At 50.8% G+C, this 25,161-nt stretch overlaps 1 protein-coding gene across 1 annotated transcript; it reads right to left on the bottom strand.

Moving 5' to 3' along the window:
* Positions 1–3,640: 3,640 nt before the first annotated feature.
* Positions 3,641–23,534, bottom strand: PSMD11 (proteasome 26S subunit, non-ATPase 11). Its single transcript, XM_087770283.1, has 14 exons — positions 23,393–23,534; positions 21,232–21,333; positions 15,833–15,957; positions 12,808–12,879; positions 12,390–12,447; positions 10,301–10,495; positions 9,669–9,813; positions 9,345–9,405; positions 7,642–7,704; positions 6,907–7,032; positions 6,337–6,372; positions 5,159–5,210; positions 4,016–4,158; positions 3,641–3,901 (listed from the first exon to the last, which is right to left on the bottom strand). Exons 1-13 carry the CDS (start codon positions 23,481–23,483, stop codon positions 4,016–4,018), a joined length of 1,269 nt encoding a protein of 422 aa, XP_087626409.1. The 5' UTR covers positions 23,484–23,534; the 3' UTR covers positions 3,641–3,901.
* Between the last annotated feature and the right edge of the window lie 1,627 nt (positions 23,535–25,161).

The raw sequence follows: 25,161 nt of genomic DNA, 5'->3' as shown, positions 1-25,161 counted from the left end.
GCGCCGCGCCTCGCCCCGCCCCGCCGCCGCGCGCGATCTCGGCGGCGCAGTGCGCGCCCCCGCCGCCGCCCCGCCCCGCCACGTGCGCCCGCCGCGCCGGCGGGAAAGGGGCGGGGCGGGGCCGCCTCCGGGGCCGCCCCGGCCCCGCCCCCAGCACCGCCCCGGCCCCCCGCCCCCAGCACCGCCCCGGCCCCGCCCCCGCGCTCCCCGCGACCGGCGGGGCCCCGCCCCCGCGCTCTGCCCGGGGGCAGCGGCGCCCGGCGCGGGGGAGCGGGAGCGCAGCGGCGTTCAGAACCGCGGATCAGGCGGTGGCGGCCTCAGCCCGGGCCCGGCTCCGGGCCCGGCTCCGTGTCCGGCTCCGGGCCCGGCTTCGCGGGCGGCGGGGCACGGCAGAGCTCGGCGCTCGGTTTTACGGCTTAGGAAGCGCAAGGCCGCCGGGCCCCGCCTGCCCCCGGGACCGCGGCAGCCCCGGCTGGGGAGGCACGGGCCGAGCCCCGCCGCCTTGGCACAGCCCGCGGCACCCAGGGCCTGGAGCCGGCCGAGCGGGGGCTCGGGGGCCAAGCAGTGGCTCAGTGGCCAAGTGGGGGCTCGGTGGCCAAGCAGTGGCTCAGTGGCCAAGTGGGGGCTCGGTGGCCCAGCAGGGGCAGAGGCTGTCCCCAACCCCGTGTCCCAAGGCAGTGCCACCTGCCCGCGTCGAGCCCGCTGCGCTTAAAGCACGCGGACGGAAAAGCAAACTCCCCCTTGGGGCCAGAGCTCTGCCCAAGCTGCTGCGGGCGAGGGTCCTGCTGCGGCTCCTGCTCCGTCTCTGTCCCCGTCCCGCGCTGCGGCAGCACCTCGCGCTCGACGGGGGCAGCCTGCGCCGCAGGGCCGAGGCTCAGCAGCAGGACGCAGCGGTTGGAAACGCGGAGCGGGGCTCAAAAACCCGCCTGTGCCCCCGTGCCCCGAGCCCGCTCCAAGGGCGGCAGCTCAGGAGCCACCCACGGTACCGACGCTCCGAGGACAGACCCGGCCCAAAGCACCCAACAACCTCTCGTCCTTCGAAAGGCGCCCGAGCCAGGGTGGTTGTTAAGGGTGGTCAAAACACCTCCTCCTCCTTGCGCATCCCCTTCACGAAGGGCCGGAGAGGCTTCTCCGCGCAACGATCCCGAAGGACCGCGCGCGCCCAGCCCGAGCGGCGCTGCTGCTGCTGAGAAATCCCTTCGTCCATTAAAGGTATTACAGGGACCCGAGCAGCGCGAAACGCGCCTTTGTGCGAAAGCCTGCTTTTTACCTTAAGCCTTTTGAAGTTTAAGCCAAAAGGGTTTAACGAGCAGCTCTACCATTTGAGCTTTTTTGGCCCTAATTGTAAGGCACTCGGAGGCCGAGGGAAAATCCCGGCTGTCGCAGGCGGCCCGAGTGACTAACGTGCAATTAAACCTCCCGGGCCCCGCGCGAGGCAGCCCAGCCGCCTCCGAGCCGGCGGCCCTGCTGCATCGCCCTCGCTCCTGGCCTCGGGCACGGGGGTTCATCTGCTCCCCCGTCGTCGCCTGCGGGGTCAGGACCAATTCTGTCCCTGTGGAGGGACAGCAGCCGGAGCCGGACGCCGTTCTCACCGGGGACAGGCAGGACTTCACGGCCCTCTCCACCTTTCTCCACCTCGGGACCTTGCGTGCGAGCGTCCCCGCTGCGCGCGCGGGCTTCAGCTCTGCCTCTGTGAATGGATTCCTCCTCATTCGCCTACGACGAGCAACTAAATGAGCAAATCGTGCCCATGGCTAAGCATCCCCAGGGAAAATGCCGCTGAAGCGGCGTTCCGGTGAAAGGGCCAGAGCTGCTTTTGGGGAATATCTTGCACGCTATTTGTAGTACAAAAAAACCTATTAAGAGAACTAGAAACGCACTTCCCCTGCAAACCAAGCCGCGCCTAAGGGCAGGAGTTAAACCCTTCCCCCTTCTCTGCCGCGAGGCCGGGTTCCTTTCCAAAGGACCTGCACCAGCCCGAGCAGGCGGCGTCCGAGGTGCACGAGCTTCAGCCATGAAAATTCCAGATATTGCATCCTTCAACGACACCCTAACCCCCTCTCTAGGGTGAGGGGAATCTACGCAGGGCGTTGCTGTACCCAACGGGAGGCTCCCCGATACAGCACCAGGGTATTTTCAAGAAAGGCGAGAGGTCAGATGTAATTCGTTTTTCACCATAATAATGGTAATAATAATAAAAATAATATAACTTAAGTTGGTAGAAGTCAAACTTGCTGTGCCAGGAACAGGTCACAATCCACACATCTCTAGTGCTGCTGCTTAAAACAGGGTCCCTCGCGCTCCGTGTCTCAGAAACGTCATCCCCGACAACGCTCCCGCGAGCTCCGGCCAGGCGCAGGGCTTGCGTCGCGATCCGCCCTTCCCTAAGCGAAGAGAGAAAACTGCCTCGGCAGCTGAAGACAGGAGACAGGTTTTTGAAAAAAAAATTATTTTATTGGAACTCATCTGAACATCAGATATACCTGGTGTTGGTTAGCAAGAACCGTTTGTACATTTGATATTGATGGTGCCAAAAACCCAAACAGTGACTGACTGGATGAGATGGAAATTTCAAAAAAAGAAAAGGAAAGAAAATGTCGGAGAGGTTAAAATGTGAACAGAAAGCAGAAAAGTCAGCCAGTCCAAGATTCAGTGTGAAGGCAAAATATTTCCTGATAAAACAGAATCCTTTTACAAAATATAAATTTTGTAAGAAAAACGTGGCGAGGGAGAGAGAGAGAGAGACAGAGGGGAAAGGAAAAATAAAGATTAGCAGGACAGAGATGCAGAAGCTTACACTGCCCAAATGGCATTAAAACCTAGCCAGGAACCTCACCGTAAAACGAGAGGGGCTGGGATACGCCGTGCTCCACCCCCCGCGTCCATGACTTCGGAAGGGCGACGCGGCCGCTCCCCAGCGAGTGCTGCACTAGGTTATTCCAGAAGGGCCAAGCTGTCTCACCTCGGATGTGGGGAAAAAGAAAAAAAAACAACCAAAACCAACAACAACAACAAAAAAAAGCAAGACTACAGCAGCAGAGGTAAATAACGAGAGTCTGGGCAGCGGCTCGCCTCCCCGCCGGAGGGGGTCTGGCTCCCGCAGGGAGGCGAGGACTCGGGGAACGCCTGCTCCCCTGTTCTTCCTACCAGTGCAGGTGGGGGGAAGGGATAAAACATTTAAAATCTAGTCTATTTTAAAACAATAGCATGCAATACAGGCCTCCAGGGGAAACCTGCGCTGTTCCCTTTATCAGAAACTGGCCTAACGGTCTGGACAGCGGCTGCAGCCGCCTCGAGGAGTTCGGCTGCGCAGGGTGGGTCTGGGCTGGCGCAGCGCAATGACAATTCTGAAGCAGGTTCCTCGGGCGCGAAAGCCTTCAGGAAAATCATTGTCGAGCTGCTTTCGAGGGGATCTGAGGCCTTTCCGATTTAAAAATAAACCAGCAGTCTGTACGTTTGGGGTTTTTTTGGTTCAGTACAAATGGAATAAACTTGGCTGCTTATACACTGTCAGCAAGTCTCAGATTTCAGAGCAGAGGGAGAGATGAAACAAACTCGTTTTGGGCACCTATCGGTAACAAAACTTTGTCCCTGCTTAACTCTCTGCCATCCCTCAGGAAGTGGAAAGCACATGGTTAGGTAGTGTAAGCCTTTTTCCTTTTATTTAGAATACCCTCTTTGTTTAAACAATATTCCCCCCCCAGATACAAAGTTCGGCCAGTAAAGGTTACATGGAAACTGGAACACGCATCGTATGGAATACAAGATGCACCGGATGAGGAAGTTTAAAAACTTTCCGAGCGAAAAGTAGAACAAAGAAAAAAAAGTCTCCTAACATTTTCCCAGAGGTTTCACTCTCCTGTCACACACACTCTCCAAATGACAGCTAGCAAATTCAACTCTGCGAAAAGAAAACAGAGCCACGTCAATCGAGAGGGGAGAAAACAAGCGTCGAGGACACAAACGGCACGGTGGCCCGGGAGGAGCGACAGGTCCGGCTCCGGCCCCCACTCACCTATGTTAGCTTCTTGGCTTTGTTGTAGAGCGAATCCACTACTTTACTCATATTCTGAATCGTCTCGAGGGCGGCTTCGTAAGTTTTGTCTACGGGGGGTTCGTCGAAGATGATCAGGACTCCCTCGCCTTGGTCAAGGATGCCTGCGGACACAAAGCTGTGGTTACGCTTGACAGATGCCATCTTCCAGACAGCGGGGATTTAGGGATCCACCTAGAAAACGGGCGGTCGGCTGCGCTGGGTTTGGAAGGGGCTCGTGTGTTGGACTGGACGGGCTGACTGGTTTTTGTCTGGACTGCATTAGCAGGAGCTTAGCCAGAAAAAAAATCCTCCTGGAGAGGGGCCGGAGAAGAGCTCCAGGAGATGCTTATGCCTGCACGTTCCCCAACCGCCGCCTTCCTCGCCCAGGGCCCTGCGCCCAGCGAGATGGCTCAGCGCAGCACTGGAGCAAGGCAAGAAAAAAGCCATTTTATAATTAAACGATTTCCAGGTGCCAGATGGGCACAGCAGCTGGGTTCTGTAATTTCCGAGCTATTCTCTAACCAACATGCTTCCTTCAGCCATTCATCTTGCTCAGCTAGATCAAGAGAGCTTTCTCAATCGACACTAGGACAACGTAAACAAGAACAGAGCTGTTTCCTTCAGGGCTCGTTAGAGAGCAGCCTCCTGTGGTCCCAAACCCTTCAGTTGTGCTGTGTGGGTGACCCCAGCAAGGCACACAACGCTCTTGACACCAGTCAGCCGGGAAAGGTGACCAGTAAGCTCCAGCAAGCGCCAAGGCAGAAGAGCACATCTTTGCTGGACAGCCCACCGGTGGGTCTCGCAACCGTCCCTGGATGCAGCCGCAGCAAGTAAGGGCTTAACTGTGGTTTCTGATTTGTGAGAAGCCTCGAGTTTAATGAAGGCAGACGGAAGGAGCAATAGGAACAGCCTTCGTGACAAGAGAGTGACAAATAAACCCCCCGCTCGGTACGCTTCCCGTAGCGCCCGTTAACCTGCGCCTCTGCCAGCTGGAGCAGCGCAGCCTAAGGACACTCGAGGCTCGAAGGAGCAGCGACAAGGACGAGTCTGTCCACGGCTTGCTCGCACACCGCCCGGCCCTGGGCAGCAAAGCAGTCAAGACCGAAGGATGCAGAGACTCACCATGAAATTTCTTGTCCAAGATCATCTGTGACAGTTTCCTTTCTACCTCAGCCTGAAATTGAAGCAGAAAGATTAAAAGTCTCCCAGAACTACGTAGAGAAATGTGAACTTTACTACTCCACACTCAACAGCCCTGGTGGGATACAAGCACTGCTTAAAAGCAGCTATTTTATCACTGACCACGATGTCAGGACAGCTCTCTCCTCGCACGCTGCTTTGATACTACCATACGCTTTAGATGACCTCAGAAATTAAGCTTTTAATGACGAGAGCACCGGGACGTCTTGCCCTCTTGTCCCACAGAAGACGGTGTGGCTGTCATTTCCCACAGGCACTGCTCAGCAGGGCAGCTGGCGCGCTTTGGCTTGGTTCAGCAAATATTTAGTCAAGCGTTGGCCAAGCTTCACTGAAGCCACTCAGCAGCGAGCTGCCCTCCTGCCCAGTGCCAGGCAAGGCCCATGGGAGTCAGCTCCTCTTCGGACAGAGGACACCCAGCCGCAGCCCAGCTTTAAACACCAAGGCTAGGCTAGGCAAAGACTGCACGGATAGAAACGGAGGAGAGATGATGTAATGACCGTAAAGGCCGAGCTCAGGACAATTCCAAACCTCCGGCTTTCATGGCAGAACAGGACAAAAGCACCGTGGGATGCAACTGGCTGGGACTACAGTGGATTTTCCCAAAACTTAATCTGGTTGGGATTATCTGCAAAGCAGTTATTGCAACGGTCAATGTGACACAGGCATCCCTAATGAAACTTGAAGCAAAGTGATTAGCTGGATCCTGTATCTTAGGGGTCTAAGAAAGATTCCTCCGGGCAGGCTCACAAGGATTAAATGCAGGTCAACAGGGAAGACTGAGCTGGGCACGACATGAGCTGTTGTTACAGCAGCAGAAAATCTGTCTGCAATGAAAAGCAAGTGCTAACACAGGGAGTAAAACCCAGGTGAAGGAAGGTGACGTTACAGCAAAGTCTTAGTGCAGAGGAAGCCTGGCCGGTGATCCCTGGGAACTGTCTGTGTTCAGGGGAAGTTCCCCAGCATGGTATTTGCCTGTAAGTGCTGCGGAGCTGACCTGTCAGGTTTAATAGCCTACGTTTATTTCCCAGTGGCAAATGCCATTTGACCTCAATTCCTTTGCCCTCTTAAGACGTGCCACTGATTTCTACTGATGTTCTTACCTTTGAGAGCTTGATGAGGCTGGATATGTGTTCAATCTATAAGAGAGACCAACAGAGTTAAGTAAATCTTTAGCTGTACTTTTGACACACAACATGGAGGCGTGGGGCTCTTCCAAGGAACGGCTCAAGGGCCTATAAATGATCTGGACTAAAAACCTCCGATGGCTTTTTCTGCTTTGCAGCTTCATGTCCTTCAGATTTCATATCCAATTTTAACTGAAGACGGACTAGACACCTAAAGCCATTTCACTCGGAAACACGAAGTAACATTTCTTCTCCATGATTACTGCAGCTTTACCCACACCCTGTCAGAGCCCTTAAAAGCCAAACGCTGTCACCTTCAGCGTTAAAAGCATGTCCACCTTTCAGTGTGCGTAAGCAAAACAGGTGGAAAGGGGCAATGACTCTGGAACGGGCTTTTCCAAAGCTCCCCTCAGCCCCCTCTTTATCATTTTTCAGCTGAACATGATGAACCCTGAGCTCTGGAAGTGCTCTGTATGGGAGCCCTCACCCACCAACAGCAGGGGACAGAGGTACCAGCGTGTCAGCGTGCTTACTGGAAACATTTACCTGTACTCTGGAGAAGGGTTCGATGACTCTGATCAGATTCTGTTCCAATAAGTTATCGTAGAGCTTAGCCAAGTGAGTGTTTATGATGGGGTCGTCCCTGAGCTCCACCTTATAGTCTGTCAGAGCCTGCGGAAGAACAAATAATTCAGGTAGCAACAGGTCTCCTGTCCTCAAGGCCCCCCGAGTATGAAGCAGTCTTCCCTCCTTGCCCAGCAAAGTATCAGTGGTTAATCCAATCCCATAACTTAGCTAAAAGGCCAGGAGGTCATGACAGCCTGGCAGCCTTTTAAGCACCGTGCAGCAAGCATCTTTCATCTTTACACTGCTGCAGCTTAGCAAGCCACACTCTCTGGTTTACACTCAGGAGACAGCATGACAGGATTGTTCCCCAACACAGGAATCCTCTCCGTTATCTCTGTGGTGTTCTTGCTGAAGCCAGGAAAAAATTTTACGAAAATATACATCCCAGTGAACAGCACCAAAAGTACAGGAGGCTGCTTCTGAATTCACTCTCTAAAGACTTAAAAAAAAGAGTTTCAAGCAAGCTATTACTCCCCATGCTGCGAAAACCAAACCAGTTGATTATTGGGGGGTATTTCTTGATGCACTGTTGCTTTCTATGAATGTTTTTATGGTTTCTCCCTGTGGGATATAGCAGCTCCTACAACTTTCCAAAACTGGCATTTCTGAATGCTTTGGCCAGCCAGGCCCCATTTTTTATGTCTCCTGACTCACCTTTTCAAAATCTGCCAGTGACCGGTTCTTACTGGCCTGTGCCACACATTTTAGTGCTTCTGTCTGCAGAGAAAGAAAATGAGAATAGGTTATTTTTCTGGATTCTCCTCTCAGTGCTATTATGCCAACTGTGCAGTATACTGAAAACGTGCCTAAGCAGCAAAGCGGGAATGTTCCTTTTGCTACAAAGCCCTGGCAGTGTTACTTCCACACAGGCAGAGTAGGAACAGCTGCTCATAAGGAGAACACGCAGAACAGCTGCAGGACACAGCATGAAATCAGCTTCACGGAGACAAAGAACTCGAGTTTTGCAGGGCTGGAGAATACCAGCTGCAGTTCCTATCAGGTTGCAGGTTGGGAGCAAGTTTGATACAATTTCTAAGGAAAGAGCACATTTTGGCCCTTGCTTAATGAACGTGGCCATTTTCAGCCCTTAAGCTGCGTTTCTGCCCTTTGGCATGCCACGCTGCCTCTGCTGAGCGACAGAAGCACGGCAGAAGTCCTACGATACTCTATCATGGAGAGCATCAGAAAACGTTTCTTGTCTACCCCGCAGCTGCTGAAACAAAGCAAGAGCCTCAGCCACAACCAAACTACCATGTTTATACCAAACAGAATAGTAACACCACTGGAAGAACAGTTCCCAAGCGGTGAGAGGCACAAGTGCATGAGACGAGCAGGACAGCGCGGTGGCTACGGTGCACAAGGCTCAGGCTTCTGCTGCCACCCCTCCCACCGAGCCATCCCCAAGGCTGCCCACTGCCTCTCTGCTCCCTAAGCTCAGATTCCACCGCTGCTGCAGGAATCGCGGATCGCTGCTGTCTCAGGAGGACAGCGCAGGGAACAGCTGAGCTTTCCTCCATGGCAGACTGCCCTCCTGCTCTGAAAAGGAGCCTCCAACCCAGCTGTCACTCAGGGGAAGGGGATGAAGCAGGACCAGGGCTGCCCTTCGTGATCCAGCAGGGATAACACAGGGATATTCTCATTTCAGGCTCTTTTCTACGCACGTATGCTCACTGACCTCCTCTACTAAACAGCTTCCCCAATCCCCTGTGAGGTAGGTGAGTATTAGCTGCTGCGTCAGAGTAAATAGCTGGCTGACCAAAGCCACCGAGGGCGTCAGTGTGTAAGCCTGGCTCAGACCCCGGCACGCTTGGCTTTTGGCCCTGTGCTTTACATAAGCATCCCTGGATTTAATACGGGGGTGGCATTCACAGACTGGCAAGTTAACATGTTAGAATAAACAGTTGATTTAACAACTCCCCAGCTGCTTGGCTTCCACCTTGCACTCATCTAGGTCTCAAGCTGCTCAGCTACACTGCTATGAATGGATTTTCGGGACTTGCTACAACACCAGTAAAAACAATGCAGAACTCTGATTTAAATACATCAGATCCATGGCTGCCAAGGGCTGAGACATGAGTATCTTACAGCATTTAGTAGTTCATGAAGAAAGCAGGGAGGAGAAAAACAGAAAATGAAGCGAGCAGGCCAGATTCTCAGGTGGTGAAAATGACTGTATTCCCCTTGAAGGCAACTGACTTACAGTAATTAATTATGGCAATTTAATCAGTTCTGGATCTCGTTCAGGACGCTCAGAGGGAAAGAGTATTTTGGTACGAAAAGTCCAAAGTATTTGACAAAAAGAATAACACCATATTCTCAGCGATAACAGGAAGATAAAAAGGATTACGTTTCCATACCTGTCTTCCTGCATACCGCAGAGCAAGCTTTCCACTCACTAATGCTTGCACGTCTTCTGGGCTAGAGAAGGGAGGGAAGGGAAGAGAGCATTTATTCAACAACACGGTCAGCTTAAATCTAAGCGTGCCTCAAAAATTCCCAACTGATAGCAAACTACTACAATTCAAATAACGTTGTATCAGAAGCATTGATTAGGTCATAAATAAAGACAAACAGCAAAGCTTGTCTGCCTGAGTTCTTTCATTAGTTTAGAGTCTTATAAATGAAAAGCCTTTCCCATTTAAATGTAGGAAGCGTTCTTCGCAGAACAATTTGTCACGTACATGTTCAGCATGATTTTGCACAGCAACATGTATTTCAGTGCAGTGATGGCTTTTGGGTTGTCAATTGAATCATATCCCTCAAACGCCTCATAAAAATATGAATAGGCTGTTTTCCAGTCCTTCTCTTCTGCTGCATGGATAATACCTGTTGAGAGGAACAAACAGGCAGGCATCAGAGTTAATTTAGAACGTGATGGGAAGAGGACAGAACAATTTGGTTGCCCCGTGCTTTATCTGGCACTTCAGTAAAGGGAAGCCTTTCTTTCTAGCAGAACACCACCCATGCCCTCCCTTAAGGGGACATGTTAAGAAAGACAAGTTTGGGGCACTTCAGGTAGGGGCCTGCAAGTTAGGGCAGGAACAACGTTACACCAACGTGGTGTAATGCTGTAGTGCCTAGGAAGGTTACAGACCCTCCGCCACTGGAGGTTTTCAAAAATAGGCTGAAAAAACATGTGTCAGGAACAGTGTAATTAGAGCTGTTCCTGCCTTGAGGCAGCTGAGCAGACTGGTAGGTATCTTGAGGTCCCACCTAACATCATTTTCTATGATTCACTCAGGAAAGAACAAGTATCAGTCAATGATGCATCATGATGAGCCCTAGACTTCCCCCTTCTCCTGAAGGGCTTTACCTGACTGCATGTCTAATGCTGCTTGCAGCTTAGGTGGACAGTAGATTGCGTTGGCTGTAGTCCGTGCAGAGGTTAAGGCTGCTCTTGCTTTTGGCAGATTGCTCAGGGCATGGTAAGTCTTACTTTCTAACAGCTGCACTTCCACCAGCAACGCCTTGTCGTCCATCTTTTTCAATTCCCGAAGAAGCTGGGAGCCTAGCAGCGGGGAAGAACAAGAACCTTTGTAACCTGCTCTGCATCTGCTGTCAACGACTTCACAAACCAAGCCTCTCCAGAGGACACCCTTCCTCCCCCCACAGCACTACTGGCTTCGAGGAAGGGAGGCTAGGCTTACACAACCTGTTCTTCCAAGAAGGAACAAAGGAGCGGAAATAATAGTAGGTCAGTGTCAGTCCACAGTTGGAGAAGAATGAACCAGTTTGGTGTCAGAGGTGGAAGAGGGCAGTGAGAATACTCGGGTAAGTGGAAAGCGTGTCTCTGCCACCTCATCGCGGGCAGCAGGCACTCAGCAGAAAGTCAAGGATGGGTTGTGCAGTTCAGATGGTCACACTGGTACCCCTTCCCCAGACGACAGCGTGATTTACCACTCACATTCAGAGCTCCCAGCAAACCCGAAGCACTGCCCGTTCCTGCATCATTCCCCTAGGGTGAGACCTGAGGATTTTCAAGCAACTGCTAAGAATATGGGATGAGGAAGGAATGTTTTAAGCATAAGACATCTACAGATCAAATTTAGGAGGTAGGAATGGACAGCCCAAGCAATGCCTAGATAAACTTTAAAGCCTTGTGAGGACAGAAAGAGCCAGCCTGAGAGGAAACTTTTCCCCTTCTTTCCCCCCACGACAAACTGAAGAGCTAACTTAGGGCAGGCAGAGATGGGAACCTCATCCTCACTTGCCGTGCTTGGAAGCTGAAAACCGCAGCTGAAACTGCAGAATGAGGTGGAAGAGAATGGATTCTCCCTAGAAACATCCCAGAGAGACTCTCTGCTTCCACCTGCTCCCCGCGGCCGCGGACATAACCACTTCTTGGCCAGCCACACAGAAATACTAGCGCGCAACGCTGACATCTCGATAGAGCTTTCGGAGAGGCTGTCCTAGAGGTACGGGCCTTCACAACTCCCTAAGCTGTACCACCATCATTAACTAACTTAATTAAGCATAGCTTTGGAGTGTGGACGCTGATCAGTTTAAACCCGAGTTCATTACATATCCGTATGCAAACTAGTTCTAACTTGATACTGAATTCCATCTATCAGAGCACTTAACTTGATATTCTGATCAGACACAAGTCACCCAGGTGACTCTGGACATGACACATGCTCTTGCCACCACACTCTTTAAGAAGTTACGGGTCCCTGGTGAGGCATCCCCACCGCCCGGGTGAGCGCTGCTGTCCGTGTCGGAGCAGTCATCCCTCAGCCCTGCTCGTACCCACGCGCTGAGCTGGCAGAGCGGTCTGTACAAATACCCTTTAGCCAGCTTAAACCTCATCTTACATTGCTGCAGTCATTTGCAAAATGAGCATTTGCAAAGCACCGAAGGGAGCTGGGCCGTGTAAGATGACCTGCTCTACTCTGCATCGTAGCAGTGCAGGAGACTTCACGTGGTTAATTACCATATCTCAGGCGGTGCAGAAGCAAATTCTTAAAGCCTTTACACTGCTTCTCCAGAGCTTGTCTAATTACATCCATAGAGGTTTGCCATTTCCTGGCATTACTACTGCTTGTATTGAGGCCGTATTTGAGCAAACTGAAGCAAGCTGGTTTTTCCCTTCAGCCTCTCTGACCACAGCAGCACACTTCGTATGTTCCAGCGGGAGCCAAACCCGATTGCCTTCAACTGCATATAGCTCCTTTTTGCTTCCAAAATTATTTGAAATGAACAAATGGTGAGAACAAAGAGATCTCTTAAAGCTTTTATCACCAGGCTATAGTAAAAGATGGCAGATCTGGTACAGCGCTGAGAAACGAATGCCCAAGTCCTGCAAAACTTGTCAAAGAACATGACGTAGTGTATCATTTCCCTTGTCTGCCTCAAGACTGATTTCAAAGCAAAGAACTACTACCACCACCTAGTGGGAGACTCACCTAGCTGCAGGGCTTCTTGGTACCTCTTGGTATCGAAGTACAAAGAGACCAGCCTCGCCTGGAGAACAGAAAAGGAACTGCTGTGAGGGAAGCCAGAGAAAGGTAGTACAGATTTATTTTGTAAAATGAAGCTTTATACTCTTATCTGCACAGACTTCACTAAATTGGTTTGTGTTCGTTACGTCATACGGTCCAATTTTGCAAGATCCACCATTTGGGAGATTGGCTAGATCTAAACACAATGAGTAAACTCCTTCCTATTCAAGGAGAGCCACTAACTTCAGTGAAACGGTTATCGCCCGCCCATTCCACGTACGGAGATCTGGACACACACTACAAGCTCTCTACTTTTATAGGTATTAAATCTGAGAAAGGGAAGACACTATTACACAGGTTTGGGATCCGCAATGTAACATACCTCCAGAGCCTGGCGTAGGAAAGTCCTCTTCTCTGATTTGGCCCATTCAATACACTCTAAACACAGGTCAACCTTAAAGGGAGCAGAAAGAAATTTGTCAAGCCTTCTGCTGCCCCTCTTTAAAACAGCAGTATGGTTCAATCATTTCCTACAAAGCAACAAAAATACAACAAAGCCTGAATCTCCACAATGTACTTTAAGAAAATAAGTCATTCCTGTCTGAACAGCAGCATTGCCAAACATCAAATTAGCTTCACTCTACAACGAGCCTGGAGATTAGCCTACATCACTAGTGCCAACCCCAAATGTCTCTGAACGACGCCTTTAGTATTAGCAGGGTAAAGCGTAGTTCACCGCTGATGAGAACTGCAGCTCAACAGGGGAAGGTTAAGTGACTTCTCTTCAACAAGGCCTCACTGGAAAGCACGCACGATACACTTTAGCCTCAGGCTGCACCATGTTGACACCAGAGTTTAAACTCACAGAAACGTTGCACAAAATGATACAGAACAGCCATAGTTCGTGCTACGTATTTTCACATTCCATTTGCTAGAATAACTTCCTGCACTTGCTAACACCGTTCACAGTATTATACTACTTCTAATACGTATTGCCAGAGAAAGTAAAGTTCGGAAGGCAAACTAAGGTTTCGTTTAAGCTTTAGCCGTCACAACCCCCCCCCAACAGACCACCTTCTTCAATTGCTTTTCTAACGCATTTGGCTTCCAAGAACTTTTTCTGACCACCAGGGACAATCCTCCCACACCGGAATATGGAAATAAAGATTTGGCTTCCAAAGTTTCACCAGTGAAAATCACCGCTGAAATCCTCCTAGTATTTCTTAAACAGCTGTGGTTTTGTTTGAAATAAAAACATCTGGGTACCTGAGAACTGATTCTGCCTTAGGGCAAGGGATGAACTAAAAGACTTTGAGGTGCCTTCCAGAGTGTTTTGCACCGTTTCATTTAGCCATAAAGAGAACTGTATTTTCAATTTCTCTAGAAAGAAAGGACAATGTAGTGCATGTGTTTTAGGGCTTAAATACGCCAGAACGCGTGCATCCTTTAGCAGTATAAAGCAACAGAGGTGCTCGGCTCCGGTATTTACAACCAAGTTAGGTGCCAGGAGCCGGTCAGTAAGCGACACTGGATGTTTTATCTATCACTTCAAAGCAGAGTAAAGGAACCCAATGGCTTCTCATATTTTTAAGACTGCCGAGGTTCCCTTGATGAATAAAGCAGTCATGTTCCACCCCAATTAGAAGAGGGTGTCGATTTAGTACTGGCCAATAGTATACAGTACGTCATCCTGAGGTGCTAGGCTCAGGAATGCCGCCTTTTCCCAAAAATCTCTGGATCGCAGCTCTTTCTGGAGCAGCTCTGTAGCTGTACAACGCTGCAGGACTTGTCAGCTCCTCATCACTGCTTATTAAACGGGGACATTTTATGAAAATCCATTAGGAAGTCACAATTTATTGCACAGTGATAGCTGGAGCATCAGGAGCTGGAGAAATCTCTAATTTCATTGCTTTACTGGACTCCTGGGAGTCTTCTTAATATACGTTACACCGAGGAAGCAAATGTCCCTCTGAACGTTCCTGAGACGCTGAAAGTATTCAGCATTACTGCACCAAGAACCTCACAGGTTAGGTGTTATAATTCCTTCAGGTTTTGGGTTTGGCTTTTGAATATGCTGGAAAGTGAACATTTTGACTAACGGGGCCATATTTTCATTGCTGTTACTCCAAGTTCTTCCCCTGCCGTAAAAATGTCACCTTTTGGGATTGCATCCAAATATTGTCATTTACATCAAGTTGCCTTTAGAAAAAGTCTGAAGCCACTTATTTTCTCCTGACCCCTTTAGGGGTTCCCTTCTCACCTGCACATCCCACCCCGCTTCCCTTAATCTCTTCCGTTAAAGAGGGGTAGAGGTTCTGTCACTGCGTACGGTAACGTGACACGCAAGCCACAAGACCTGAACAGCAAACGAAGAACATTGGCTAGATTACCTTAACTACAGGATGATAATTCTGCGCTGAATTGGCTCATGAGAATGCCACCTGCCTCTCAACATGGCAGAACCTCTTCTAGGCTGTAATGTGCCCGTCGCTGTGTGTACTGCGTTACGTGGGCTTTGCCCTTAACCTGTTGCTCAGACCCTCCCTTCCTCCCCTTCCCACCTAACTGCTTTGGGCTGCCAGGACAGCCCGCACAAGCAGGTCAGCGCTGCTTGTCAGCGGCTCCTCATCTTTTACATTGACACGTTGCTCCTGTCCTCCTCCCGTTCCCAAATAACCAAGAAGTCATGTAGACAAAAAAGAAAAAAAATAAAAGAACAACAACTGTATTCTAGGGAGCTAATGAGAATGGAGTAAATCCTAACTGGGGACTACCTTAGACGGAATGGGTTTTCTAGTGGAGAATTTAATCCACTGAAGTAGTTTACACTTGGTAGCTGCAAAACTTTTTCCACTCCCACTTCAGAAGAAACCTTCCTGCCTCAGAAGCCCTCTGCAGAGTAAGACGCCCACTGCGCTGTGTCCCCACGCAACGCCCCTTCACGTCTCCAGGTGAGAGATGCTAAGTAATACTCACCATCTAATCCCACCAACTCCTGGACAGACCTCGAACGCTCCCTCCTCTAGCTCTGCACCATCACACGCTGCTCCCACCTTGCCACTAGACCAAGCTCCCTGGATCGGGTGTAGCACCTCTCACCTCTCGTATCCTGAACGCTAATCGCACTAGAAAATACTGCTAATGCAGCGCATCTAATAGCGAGCAACACAAACCAAAGAAAAATGCCCAGGGTGAAAGTTACTCCTAACCTGCGGCAGAATGAGGCTTGCAGAAAAACATGGTTATGAGTGAATTAAATTATCTAATGTTTTATTAATAGAATATATCCAAATGCATTAAATTAATGTTTCCTGACATGAATAATTCTTCAGTGTGAAGCAAAGTAGGTCAGATAATGGTGTTACAGGCTTTTGAGGAACCCACCAGTGCTGAAAGGGAAATCTCACCTCCTGTCCCGTTGCTGCCTCCATGTCAAGGAACAGATCGAGCAGAGATCGGACTAAGCGGGCTGCCTTTGCTTTGCTGATGGAGTTCAAGAAGGGTCGAACATACTTCAGAAGTCCTCCCAGCTCTGTATACAAGAAAAACCAGACCATGAAACACAACCGCACAGCCAAAAGTTACACCGCAGCTGGAGTACCCGACACGTCTACACACAGCAGCATTTATGACACCAAACATTTTATAAGCAGTCTCTCAACATTTACAGGAAAAAGGCGATAAACATCACCTGAAGGAATGCCTTGCAGTAAACACGGGGACTGGCAAAGGTGACTGCTGGGCTCCAGCCTCACCGCACAGCATACGTTTCCCGTTCCTTCAGTTCGCCCAATTATAACACCATTTGTTACTACGCTTGCCTCAGGCAAGTTTTAAAAATGTAAGCATCTGCTAAATGCTTTGAGATTTTTCTGTAAAATGGGCAATGGAGTTTATAGTTTAAGTATGTTTTTATTAACTCGCAGTTTGACGTTTTAACCTGCCGTACCTAGTCAGTCCTAGAAAGCCAGATACGCCCCGGCTCCACTGCTGAATAATGACATTTCTTAACACTTCAACTACCCGCACCACCGAATTAGATCTTACCTTACTTAACTAGATTTCTATTTCTACTAGTCTCCTTACTAGTTTACAGCTATAAAGTCTCAAGCTCACAAAGGAAAAGTCTGTCTTTATGAAGAAATACACTAAAAACACCATTCCTACAGAGCCAAGGAACGCGGCAGTCAACGCCACAGCAGTTTCAGGACTCGGCGTTCGCAGAAGCAGGAGGGCGTTACGTGTTGGAATTGCACAGCGCAAGTTAAACGCCTTCTCCTGCGATAACCAACACGCGGCCGTCGGGCCAGGTTGCAGCGATGTCTGTCTACAGTCGGGGGAAGACGACACTTCCAGCGGACGAGCACCGCGCCAGTGCCCGGTTCGGCGCTGACTCATAAAGTAGTGGGGTTCTACACTGAAATCACTGCTTATTTGCCCCAGAATTTTAAGTCTCACCCAAACTTCGGCTAGATCTTGCGCTACCGTGTTTACAAGATTTGATAGTAAAACAAACCAAAACAAAACCTGTAATGAGTATTTCAGAAATCTTCAATATACTCTATACCAAACTGGTACTGGAATCAAAACTAAAATAAGAGACTAATCTCATTTTATTTCAATTAGTACACAGAGGAGCATCAGCAGAATTTCAGTTTGGGAGGATTCCAATAAAAACAGTTGAAAACAAGGTTTCTTTCGTGTTTCATTTAGCAGTAATGCAAAAGAATTGTTATAAGAACATCTTAATAATACCTAAAAATTATTCCTTATATTTTTCCTTTTTCAACCTATTTATTTTAAAAGTTTAATCAAGCCTGATACAACTCATTTCTTACACTGTTAAGAAGTAGAACTCAGCGTGTGTTCCAATCCAACTGCTCATGGTGATGTACTGACATTTTTATACATCCGAAAGCACAGTTTTAGAACAAATGAAACTTCTCGAGTGCGCCCTGAATCCTTAGAGAAGCCTTATTTTCCAAAGAGCAGTACACCAAATCGTGACTCTTTCTACAATGAACCACTCGGACTTTGTACAGGGAACAAAACAAGACGCTATGACTGCCGTGCCTAAGATTTCATAGAAGTTTTACTTTCTGGCTGAGAATAAATGGGCAGGTTTTTCTAGAATTGAGGTGCAGCTACTTCAATAGCCAAGATTGAGCCCCGCTGACTGACAGTTTCAATCGGTGCTCAGCTTTTACTCAAAAAGGAGTTGTTACCTACTGCCCTGGGGCAGACGATGACTTTACCCGCACCGTTCCTTCTGAGCACCACTCAATCTGCAATACCACTCAGGGATGCAAATCCCCATCATTTTAATCAAACACTTCGGTTTCACATACAGCAAACAAACTACCGGGACAGCAGCAGACAGCCGCTTCCAACACATGGGTTTTGCGCAGAGCTACTCTCAAGCACCCCTCCTCTCGACGCGAGCTGAGAAAGGCGGGCTCCGGATCACCTTGTTGGGCTCGGAAGAGAAGCAGCACTGAAGCTGGGGTTGCCCAGAAGCTGGTTCTTGTGCTCTTCCCTGATGCACCTAACACAAGCGCTTGAAAACACCGCACTTAACACAGGGAACAAGTCTGCTTCTCATCAGGCCACGGCACCGTACCCTTAGCTTTGAGCTCTGGAACTAAGAATTTGCCAGTCTTTCAGTCTGCCTTAGCAAGGCAGTGAGATTCTCTCCGAGATCCGTCGTCTCTTAAGTACTCGGGTACTTCATACTGTGCGTCACTGCTTCTCAGGACCAACTGAATCATGTTTCTAGCGCACAACACACTCTTCCACATGGGAAAGGAACTTTAGAAAAAAAGAAAGGAAAAATCACATGAAATACACTGGAGTACTTATCTTTCCATTGACTTGCTCAACAAGCTGCTGGAGAATTCACTAGAAAGCAGATTCCAAACCAACAGCCAGAACATCCCTACATTTTGCAAAGTACACATTTAGACATGCAAGCTCAAAGTTCCCATAGAAATTTCTCTTTCTTTCCAATATAACTGTCAACTATTTTTAGGATTTTTTTTTTTTTTTAAGTAAATGCAATGCTTGGTAATGGTGTGATTGACGGCTCTAGACAAGTGATGAGCAGCAGCTCTGGAAAATGAAGTCTGCTGCTCATCCTCAGAGAAAGTGCTCCCACAAGCTAACATGCCACGTACCCGAATACCCGATCCGAGTTATTCCAATCCTACAGTTTTAAGCAGTGCTTTAAAAATCTAGAACTGTCCTAAAAAAAAGGCAAAGTAATTAATCTACCAGTTCAACCCTTAATCTCTACAAAGCAGATAAAAAGGGTCATTTGTATTATTGTTTTTTTGGTTTTTGGTTTTGTTTTTTTTTTTAACAAAGGCCGTAGTTCACTAGAGGTTAGTCCTCTAAAAACTACAGATTCATTTTATACTCTCAGCCAGTCAGCAGCACAGCAGTTGTAGCTTTCAAATTCCACCCAACTGCAGCTGATTTCTTCCCTCGGCTGCACCTCACGGACCCTTTCATCTCTCGAAGTCGTCGCTTGAGAGTAGCCAACGAGCCACTGCAACACCTAGAACCTGTCAAAGAAGCCCCACAAGCTAGAACGAAAACGTGCGCAGCAAAAGCTACAATGATGAGAGCCCTTTCATTCGGGCCAGAGACCGCGCGGTCTCAGTAATTTCCTCGTTAGGTTTAGCAGCACTGGATTCACTCCCCTCGATATGAAGATCCATGTGTCTGCCTGGTGCTAGCATCTTTGTGAACAGTTTTACCTGGTGAAGACGCTGCTGACCCTGACTGCTTCTCACTCCTACTAGCGTACTTCCCCCTAGAAGGCAGACAGAAGGGAAGGTGACAGTGTCTTTCCCACAGGACTAGCACATCTCTGAGCTGTGGTATCCCCCTTCTTCCTCCCTCAGCTTCACCACAGATCTCCAGAAAGCACAACCTGGTGATCTCACTCCGATCTACGCATACACAACTGGCTCCTTAACGTTGCTAAATTCATTTTCTTCTACTCCGAATATAGTTGCTCTGCAGTTTAGTGTTCCCTTTAACAGATTTCAAATACATTTCACGTTTGCTCCTTCATAAACCTGGTTTTGATGAGTTAACGCTGTCATTTTCAATTACTTAGCCTTCCCCTTAAAACAATCTATTAGCTAGCTACCCTCTGAGAACACAATGAAGTTCTTTATACTCATCTACAACTTCGGCTTAAACTCAAAACTACTCCAAGTTCTGCAGCTGTAAGGAGGCCATCATGCACCGAACAACTCTGCTCTCAGGCTCACGCACACCAGCAGCACATCCACACATTTACTTGAAGAGACTCTTCTGATGATTTCCCCCTTTTTAGCCCAAACACACACATCTTCCTCGGTGCAGGAGCAAAGCCACGTTTAGTTATCCCTACAAAAGCAAACATCAGAGTGCAAAGGGCACCCGTACAGCACAGACACCTACACCTGAGCTAATTGACTTGAGGTCCTTTAATAGTCAATCAGAGAAACGGGCACTTGTACAGCCGGCTTCGTTGGTCCTGCTCCAAATTCTTACTGGAGGAAGAGATGAATCGTGTGCTGGAAGGGCTTATTTTTCTCCCCCAACTATAAAAGCAGTCCACACTAGGAAATCAGACATGGACATCTGTAGTTAGGTGAGATGAATAGCACCTTTGTTTCCAGCACCGCGCTAAGGGCAAGTAATCTACTTTGTCACAAGCTCCCTTCAACTGCAAATCACAGCGGGCTCAGTGTCCAGAATGCTCAAACACACGTAGACGTGGGTAGATCAGTTAAACGGCCAAATCAAACCAGATGTGTACAAAGACTGGACAGTAGGATACCAAGTGTGCGGTTCAGAATAAATATAAAACCGTGATCTCGATCAGCTGCTCCCTGAGACCTCATCCTGCTTTCCATGAGCTACTCTAGCATTAGGTCTGCCGTCCCAGTCCAGTTTCAGTTTGATTAAACCTTCTGCTGGCCTGTTTTCCCCGACCAGTTTCAGACTGTTAAAAGCACCCATGCTTCACTTCACATTCTGAATTATTGTTGTGCACTGTTAGAAAACATCAGGGCTATACCATGGCCAACTGCTTGCCACAGACAGAACGCTCTTTGTACAGACGTGGTGTATCGGCTCCTAAAACGCTTGAGGTGAAAGGTGCTCCAGAAAAGGCAAAACCATTCTTCAGCAAAAGAAACAAAACTAAACCGCTGAGTACAAAGTAACAAACACACTGCCTTGAGCTTTCCAGGAAACAGAAGGCATGAACAGATTCAACTCAAAAATCATTGAACAGAGAACTTTACTCCATTTCTGTCCTTTCACACATTCACAATAGGAGGACTGTCGCGTCCTGCTCTTGTGAGGAGCTGGGCAAGGACTTTCTGACGTAACATTTCAGCAGATAAACCAATTGAGAAAGAAGCTGCTGGTGAGAAAACACTTTTTAGGACAAACTTTCCAGTTTGAAACAAGGTTCGGAGATTATTAAAAACAAAAGAAGAGACACTTCTCGTCTCAAACATGACAACTTAACAAAACTTTAGTCACTTGTACTACAATGGCCACACGTCAAAGGGTCATAAACTAAACCGTCCAGTGCATCAGCAGTCTTTTGAAATACTGGGCCAAGTAACACGAGATTAATATTTTATGTTGTTTATCGAGTTTTTTAGTTTCTGTCCTGTCTCTGAGAGAACATTTCCTGCCAAAAACAGCTTTTACTTTTATCCCGTTAAATAAGGAGGCTAAATTCATTTGAACATATGTATCTCTTACCCGATACCTCAGTTACTTATTTCAGGCTCACCTTCTGCCTGCCCAGTCTTGGCCAAAAGCGACCCCAGTTCCAGGATGCTCTGCTCTTTGACTTGCACCGCTTCTTCATCATTTTCCTGGACATCGCGTTTCACTAGAAAAGAGAAGAAAAGTTACCTTCAATGCTATTTCAGTTAGAAGATAATCATTACTAGTCCCCTCCTGGAAAGGCACCAAAAAAGTAACTGTTGTAACAGGCAATAGTGAATTCAGCCCGGCCTACGAGATCTGGAAAGCAGATTACGTGGAAAGTTTAAATGCATAGTTTACAAAGAGCGCTTGGTCTGTACTTCACGAAGGCTTTAATCCAGCTGATACATACAACCGCATGCTTCAACTTGACTATAAGTTTTGAAGTAGTTTCATTACGCTCGTCCAGCTGTTCAAATTTTATTTAAAAAACGCCACCACCCAACAGATCTTCTCCCACCGAAGTCACTAAACCAAATAAAAGAAATTTAAAGGGATTTCCAAGGTTGGGTATTCTGCTATTGGGATTTCTGATGTTGCCGCTTTGTGTATTAAGTTGCAATCCCATGGTCAAAACGCAGCACAAGAAGAACATCGGCTCGGTGAGCCGGGCCCGTCTGCCCTCTTCACTCAGGAGCGGATCAGGCGTTACAACTGCTGCAGGAGCCGGTGCTCCTTCCCGCACCGACTCTGACAATCTAATCGTCACTCTGTGTCCCAACGTGAGTAACTCTGGCCCTGAAGTACGTAGAAGGGCCCAGCGACACACAGCAGCACCAAAGCTGTGTCTACACAACATCAGTTTCATACAAGTTATCCACAAAACAATACGCTTTCTTCCCCGTCACCTACTACTGTGTAAATATTCATCTCCACCATCCCCTGTGCAGGGGAGTTTGTCCAACTTCTACACGAACAAAGCCAAAATCCACTGCCCAACTCTACCGAGGGAACCGAAATCCTCCACGCTGCCCCCACGCACAGACTGCAGCTTTCGGTCCCCGTAACTTCATACGTGCAGTGTCAAAAGCAAAGTAACTTCGCTCTCAAGCAGAAAAGTATCTCCAGCTTACGCCAACCGGCAACACGAGCTGTTACTCCTGACTAAGCCTGACCGGATGGAAAGCTGTAGGTGTATTGACAGGCTTGAGAACACCAACTACTAACTAACCAGAGAAATACCGAGGGGGGCGAGCAACTTTTAAAGACCATACAGCAATTCCAATTTCAAGGTCTAGCACTAGGAAACGCTTATTTGCCTGACACAGTGGGGTGACAGCAGGTCACAGCATCTCTTCAGAAATCGCCACACGCTACGAGAATCAAGAATACTCCTTTATACACCAGTGTCTAAGGCACCCGCTCTCCCTACCCTGCATGCCCCAACCCCCAGATAAAGAGGGACGTCCACATTATGCCTACAAACCACTTTACAGCACCAACATCTCCTCGGCACCGCTAAATGTCCGGGACAAGGCAACTGCTGCCCACAGCATCTGGCTCAAAACAAGCAGAAGTCAAAACTCCAGGCACAGCACGCACAAAAACTCCTCAAAACTTTCTGCGTAGCGCTGGGAAGGTAATTTAAACAGCGGGTGTGTTCTAGTGTGACAAGAGGAAACCCCACTTCCAGCAGAGTTCTCTCATCTGTCAGCACGCCGAGCACCGCCGCCACCAGCCCAACACCCAGCCGCTGTAAGAGCACAACCGAAACACCCCAGAAGCAAACAGCCGGTACAGGCAGGCTCCTGCCCGCCCCGCTGCCCGCCCCAGCCCCCGCACACGCCGCTCCGCAGGCGGGCAAGTTCACAGGCCGCGGCCGCTGCCTGCACCCGGGGGCTGAACGGGGAGGAGAAGCCGGCCCCGGCCGCGGGGCTCCGCTGACAGGCTCCCCGAGCGGGGCTCCGCCGCGGCCGCCCGCTTCACCCCGGCAGCTCCCAGCCCCTCGGGCCCGCGGGGCCCTCACCGGCGGCAGGCAGCGGCACGGAGCCCGCCGGCTCCGCGGTGCGGGTGGAGGAGCCGCGTCGGTGGAGCGGGCCGGGCCGGGGCCGGTGGAGCGGGCCCAGGCCTCGCTCCCGTCCGGCTCGCACGGTGAGTCAGCAGCCGGCGGCGGTGGCGGGCGGGAGGCGGCGGCGGGCGGCCGGGGGCGGGCGGCGGGGCGGGGGCGGGCGGCGGGGCCTCACCTATGGAGTGGAGGATGCCGATGGAGGCCTCGCGGTCGGTGGAGAGCAGGGACTGGGCGCGCTGGAACTCCAGCACCGCCGCCGCCGCCATCTTACCGCTCCCTCACTCCCTCCTCACCGCCAGCCCGGAAGCGGCGGCGGAGGTCACGCCCCTTCCGTCCCCCGCGGCATGACGGGAGTCGTAGTCCCGGCGCGGAGGGCGCGGGGCGGGGCTGGGGAGGGGGCGTGGTTTGTGGAGGGAGGGCGTGGTCTGAGGAAGGGGCGGTGCCGGGAAGGGGGCGTGGCGGGGGGGGACGGGGGCGCCCATGGCGGGGGCGGGCGCGGGGGTGCGGGGCTCGGTGCGGCCCTTGCGCGGGGCCCTGGGCACCCAGAGCGGCGTGGGGCGCCCGGGGGGACCCGCTGGGGCCGGGGGGGGCCTGGCGCGGGGTGGCGTCCCACCCGAGGCACCCCCCCACCCGTGGATCCACCCCCCCCCAACCCCGCCACGGCCGACCCCCACCTTGGTCCCAAACGGGCCGGGACGAGCACCCCCGCGGCCACGCCGGAGCCACCCGGGGGGCGACAGGCTGTGGTTTGGCACGGGGGGTGGCCCCGGTTGTCCCCGCCGCATGAGCCCAGCTGTGCAGCGGCCCCGCGTTCCCCGCTCGGGGCTCGGTGGGTGCCTGCGCCGCCGTTCAGCCCCCGGCTCCGGCTGCCGGCGGCGGGGAGCGCAACCGTGGGGCTGCGCTGAGACCCGACCCGCCACGCAGCTCATCGCACCGGTGCCGGCCGGATCCCGCAGCGCTGGGACGGGTCCGGCCCTGCGGCCCCACAGCCGCCCTCAAAAAAACCCTCGCAAACGGGGGCACGACGCATTTCGGGGAGAAAGGCCCCGGCGGCTTCGAAGGGGGAATGGAGCGGGGATTTTCGGTGGGTCAAAGGTCAGGGGCTGCGGCGGAGCCGCCGGCTCGGGGTGCCGTGGGCAAAGCGCTGGGGTCCGTGGCCGGGGAGCCCCGTGTGCGCGGGGCAGCATCGCAGCCAGCCACGCGCCCGCCGCCCCGCCCCTGTTCATTAATCCACCCAAACCCCAGCATTAAATGGGCTTTGAGCCACGGTTTGCAAAAAAAAAACCCCCATGTTTGCCCCCGAGCCCCAGCACCGCGGGCGTGCGTGGCGACAGGCAGCAGAGGGGGGTGCAGGCAAAGGCACCGTGCCTCCGCGCTGCCTGCGACCCATCCATCCTTCCATCCGTCCGTCCATCCATCCATCCATCCATCCGTCCATCCCTTCCCTTCCCTTGCCCGGGCTCCCATGGGACAGGGATGGAGGAGGCAGGCGAAGGCGCTTTGCTGTGCTGGAGGGTGATTTCTTTCCCTGCCTCGATAACAATAACAACAATAATAATAATAGTAGTAATCATCATCATCATCATCATCATCATCATCATCATCATCAAGTGCTGGTGTGGGCCAAGGGAATGTTTTGCCTGAATCAGCTATTTTTGGGGTAAAAGCGGTGGAAATAGAGGGACCTTCAGGTGGTGCCGGAGAGCTGGCAGCCCTGGCAGTGCAGGGGTTGTGGTGCCGGAGAGCTGGCAGCCCTGGCAGTGCAGGGGTTAAACCCCGCTCGGGGTGACCTGGGTTTGGGGATGCCCTCTGATGGGTGGCCCCGGGGTGGGGGGACACTCCCAGTTGTCCTTCTGGAGGGTGCTGTCGTCCCCCCCCAGGGTTTCCTCTTGCTCAGGCTCGGGCTGGGTAATTGGGGGCAGATTTGGGGGGCCAGGCTGGGCA

The sequence above is a fragment of the Nipponia nippon genome, unplaced genomic scaffold (genome assembly GCF_047370975.1).
Source record: "Nipponia nippon isolate SJK-2023a ecotype South Korea unplaced genomic scaffold, ASM4737097v1 scaffold_32, whole genome shotgun sequence".
NCBI classification, from domain to species: Eukaryota; Metazoa; Chordata; class Aves; order Pelecaniformes; family Threskiornithidae; genus Nipponia; species Nipponia nippon.
The sequence above is the reverse complement of the archived record's forward strand: the minus strand, read 5'-3'. Positions and strand labels throughout refer to the sequence as shown.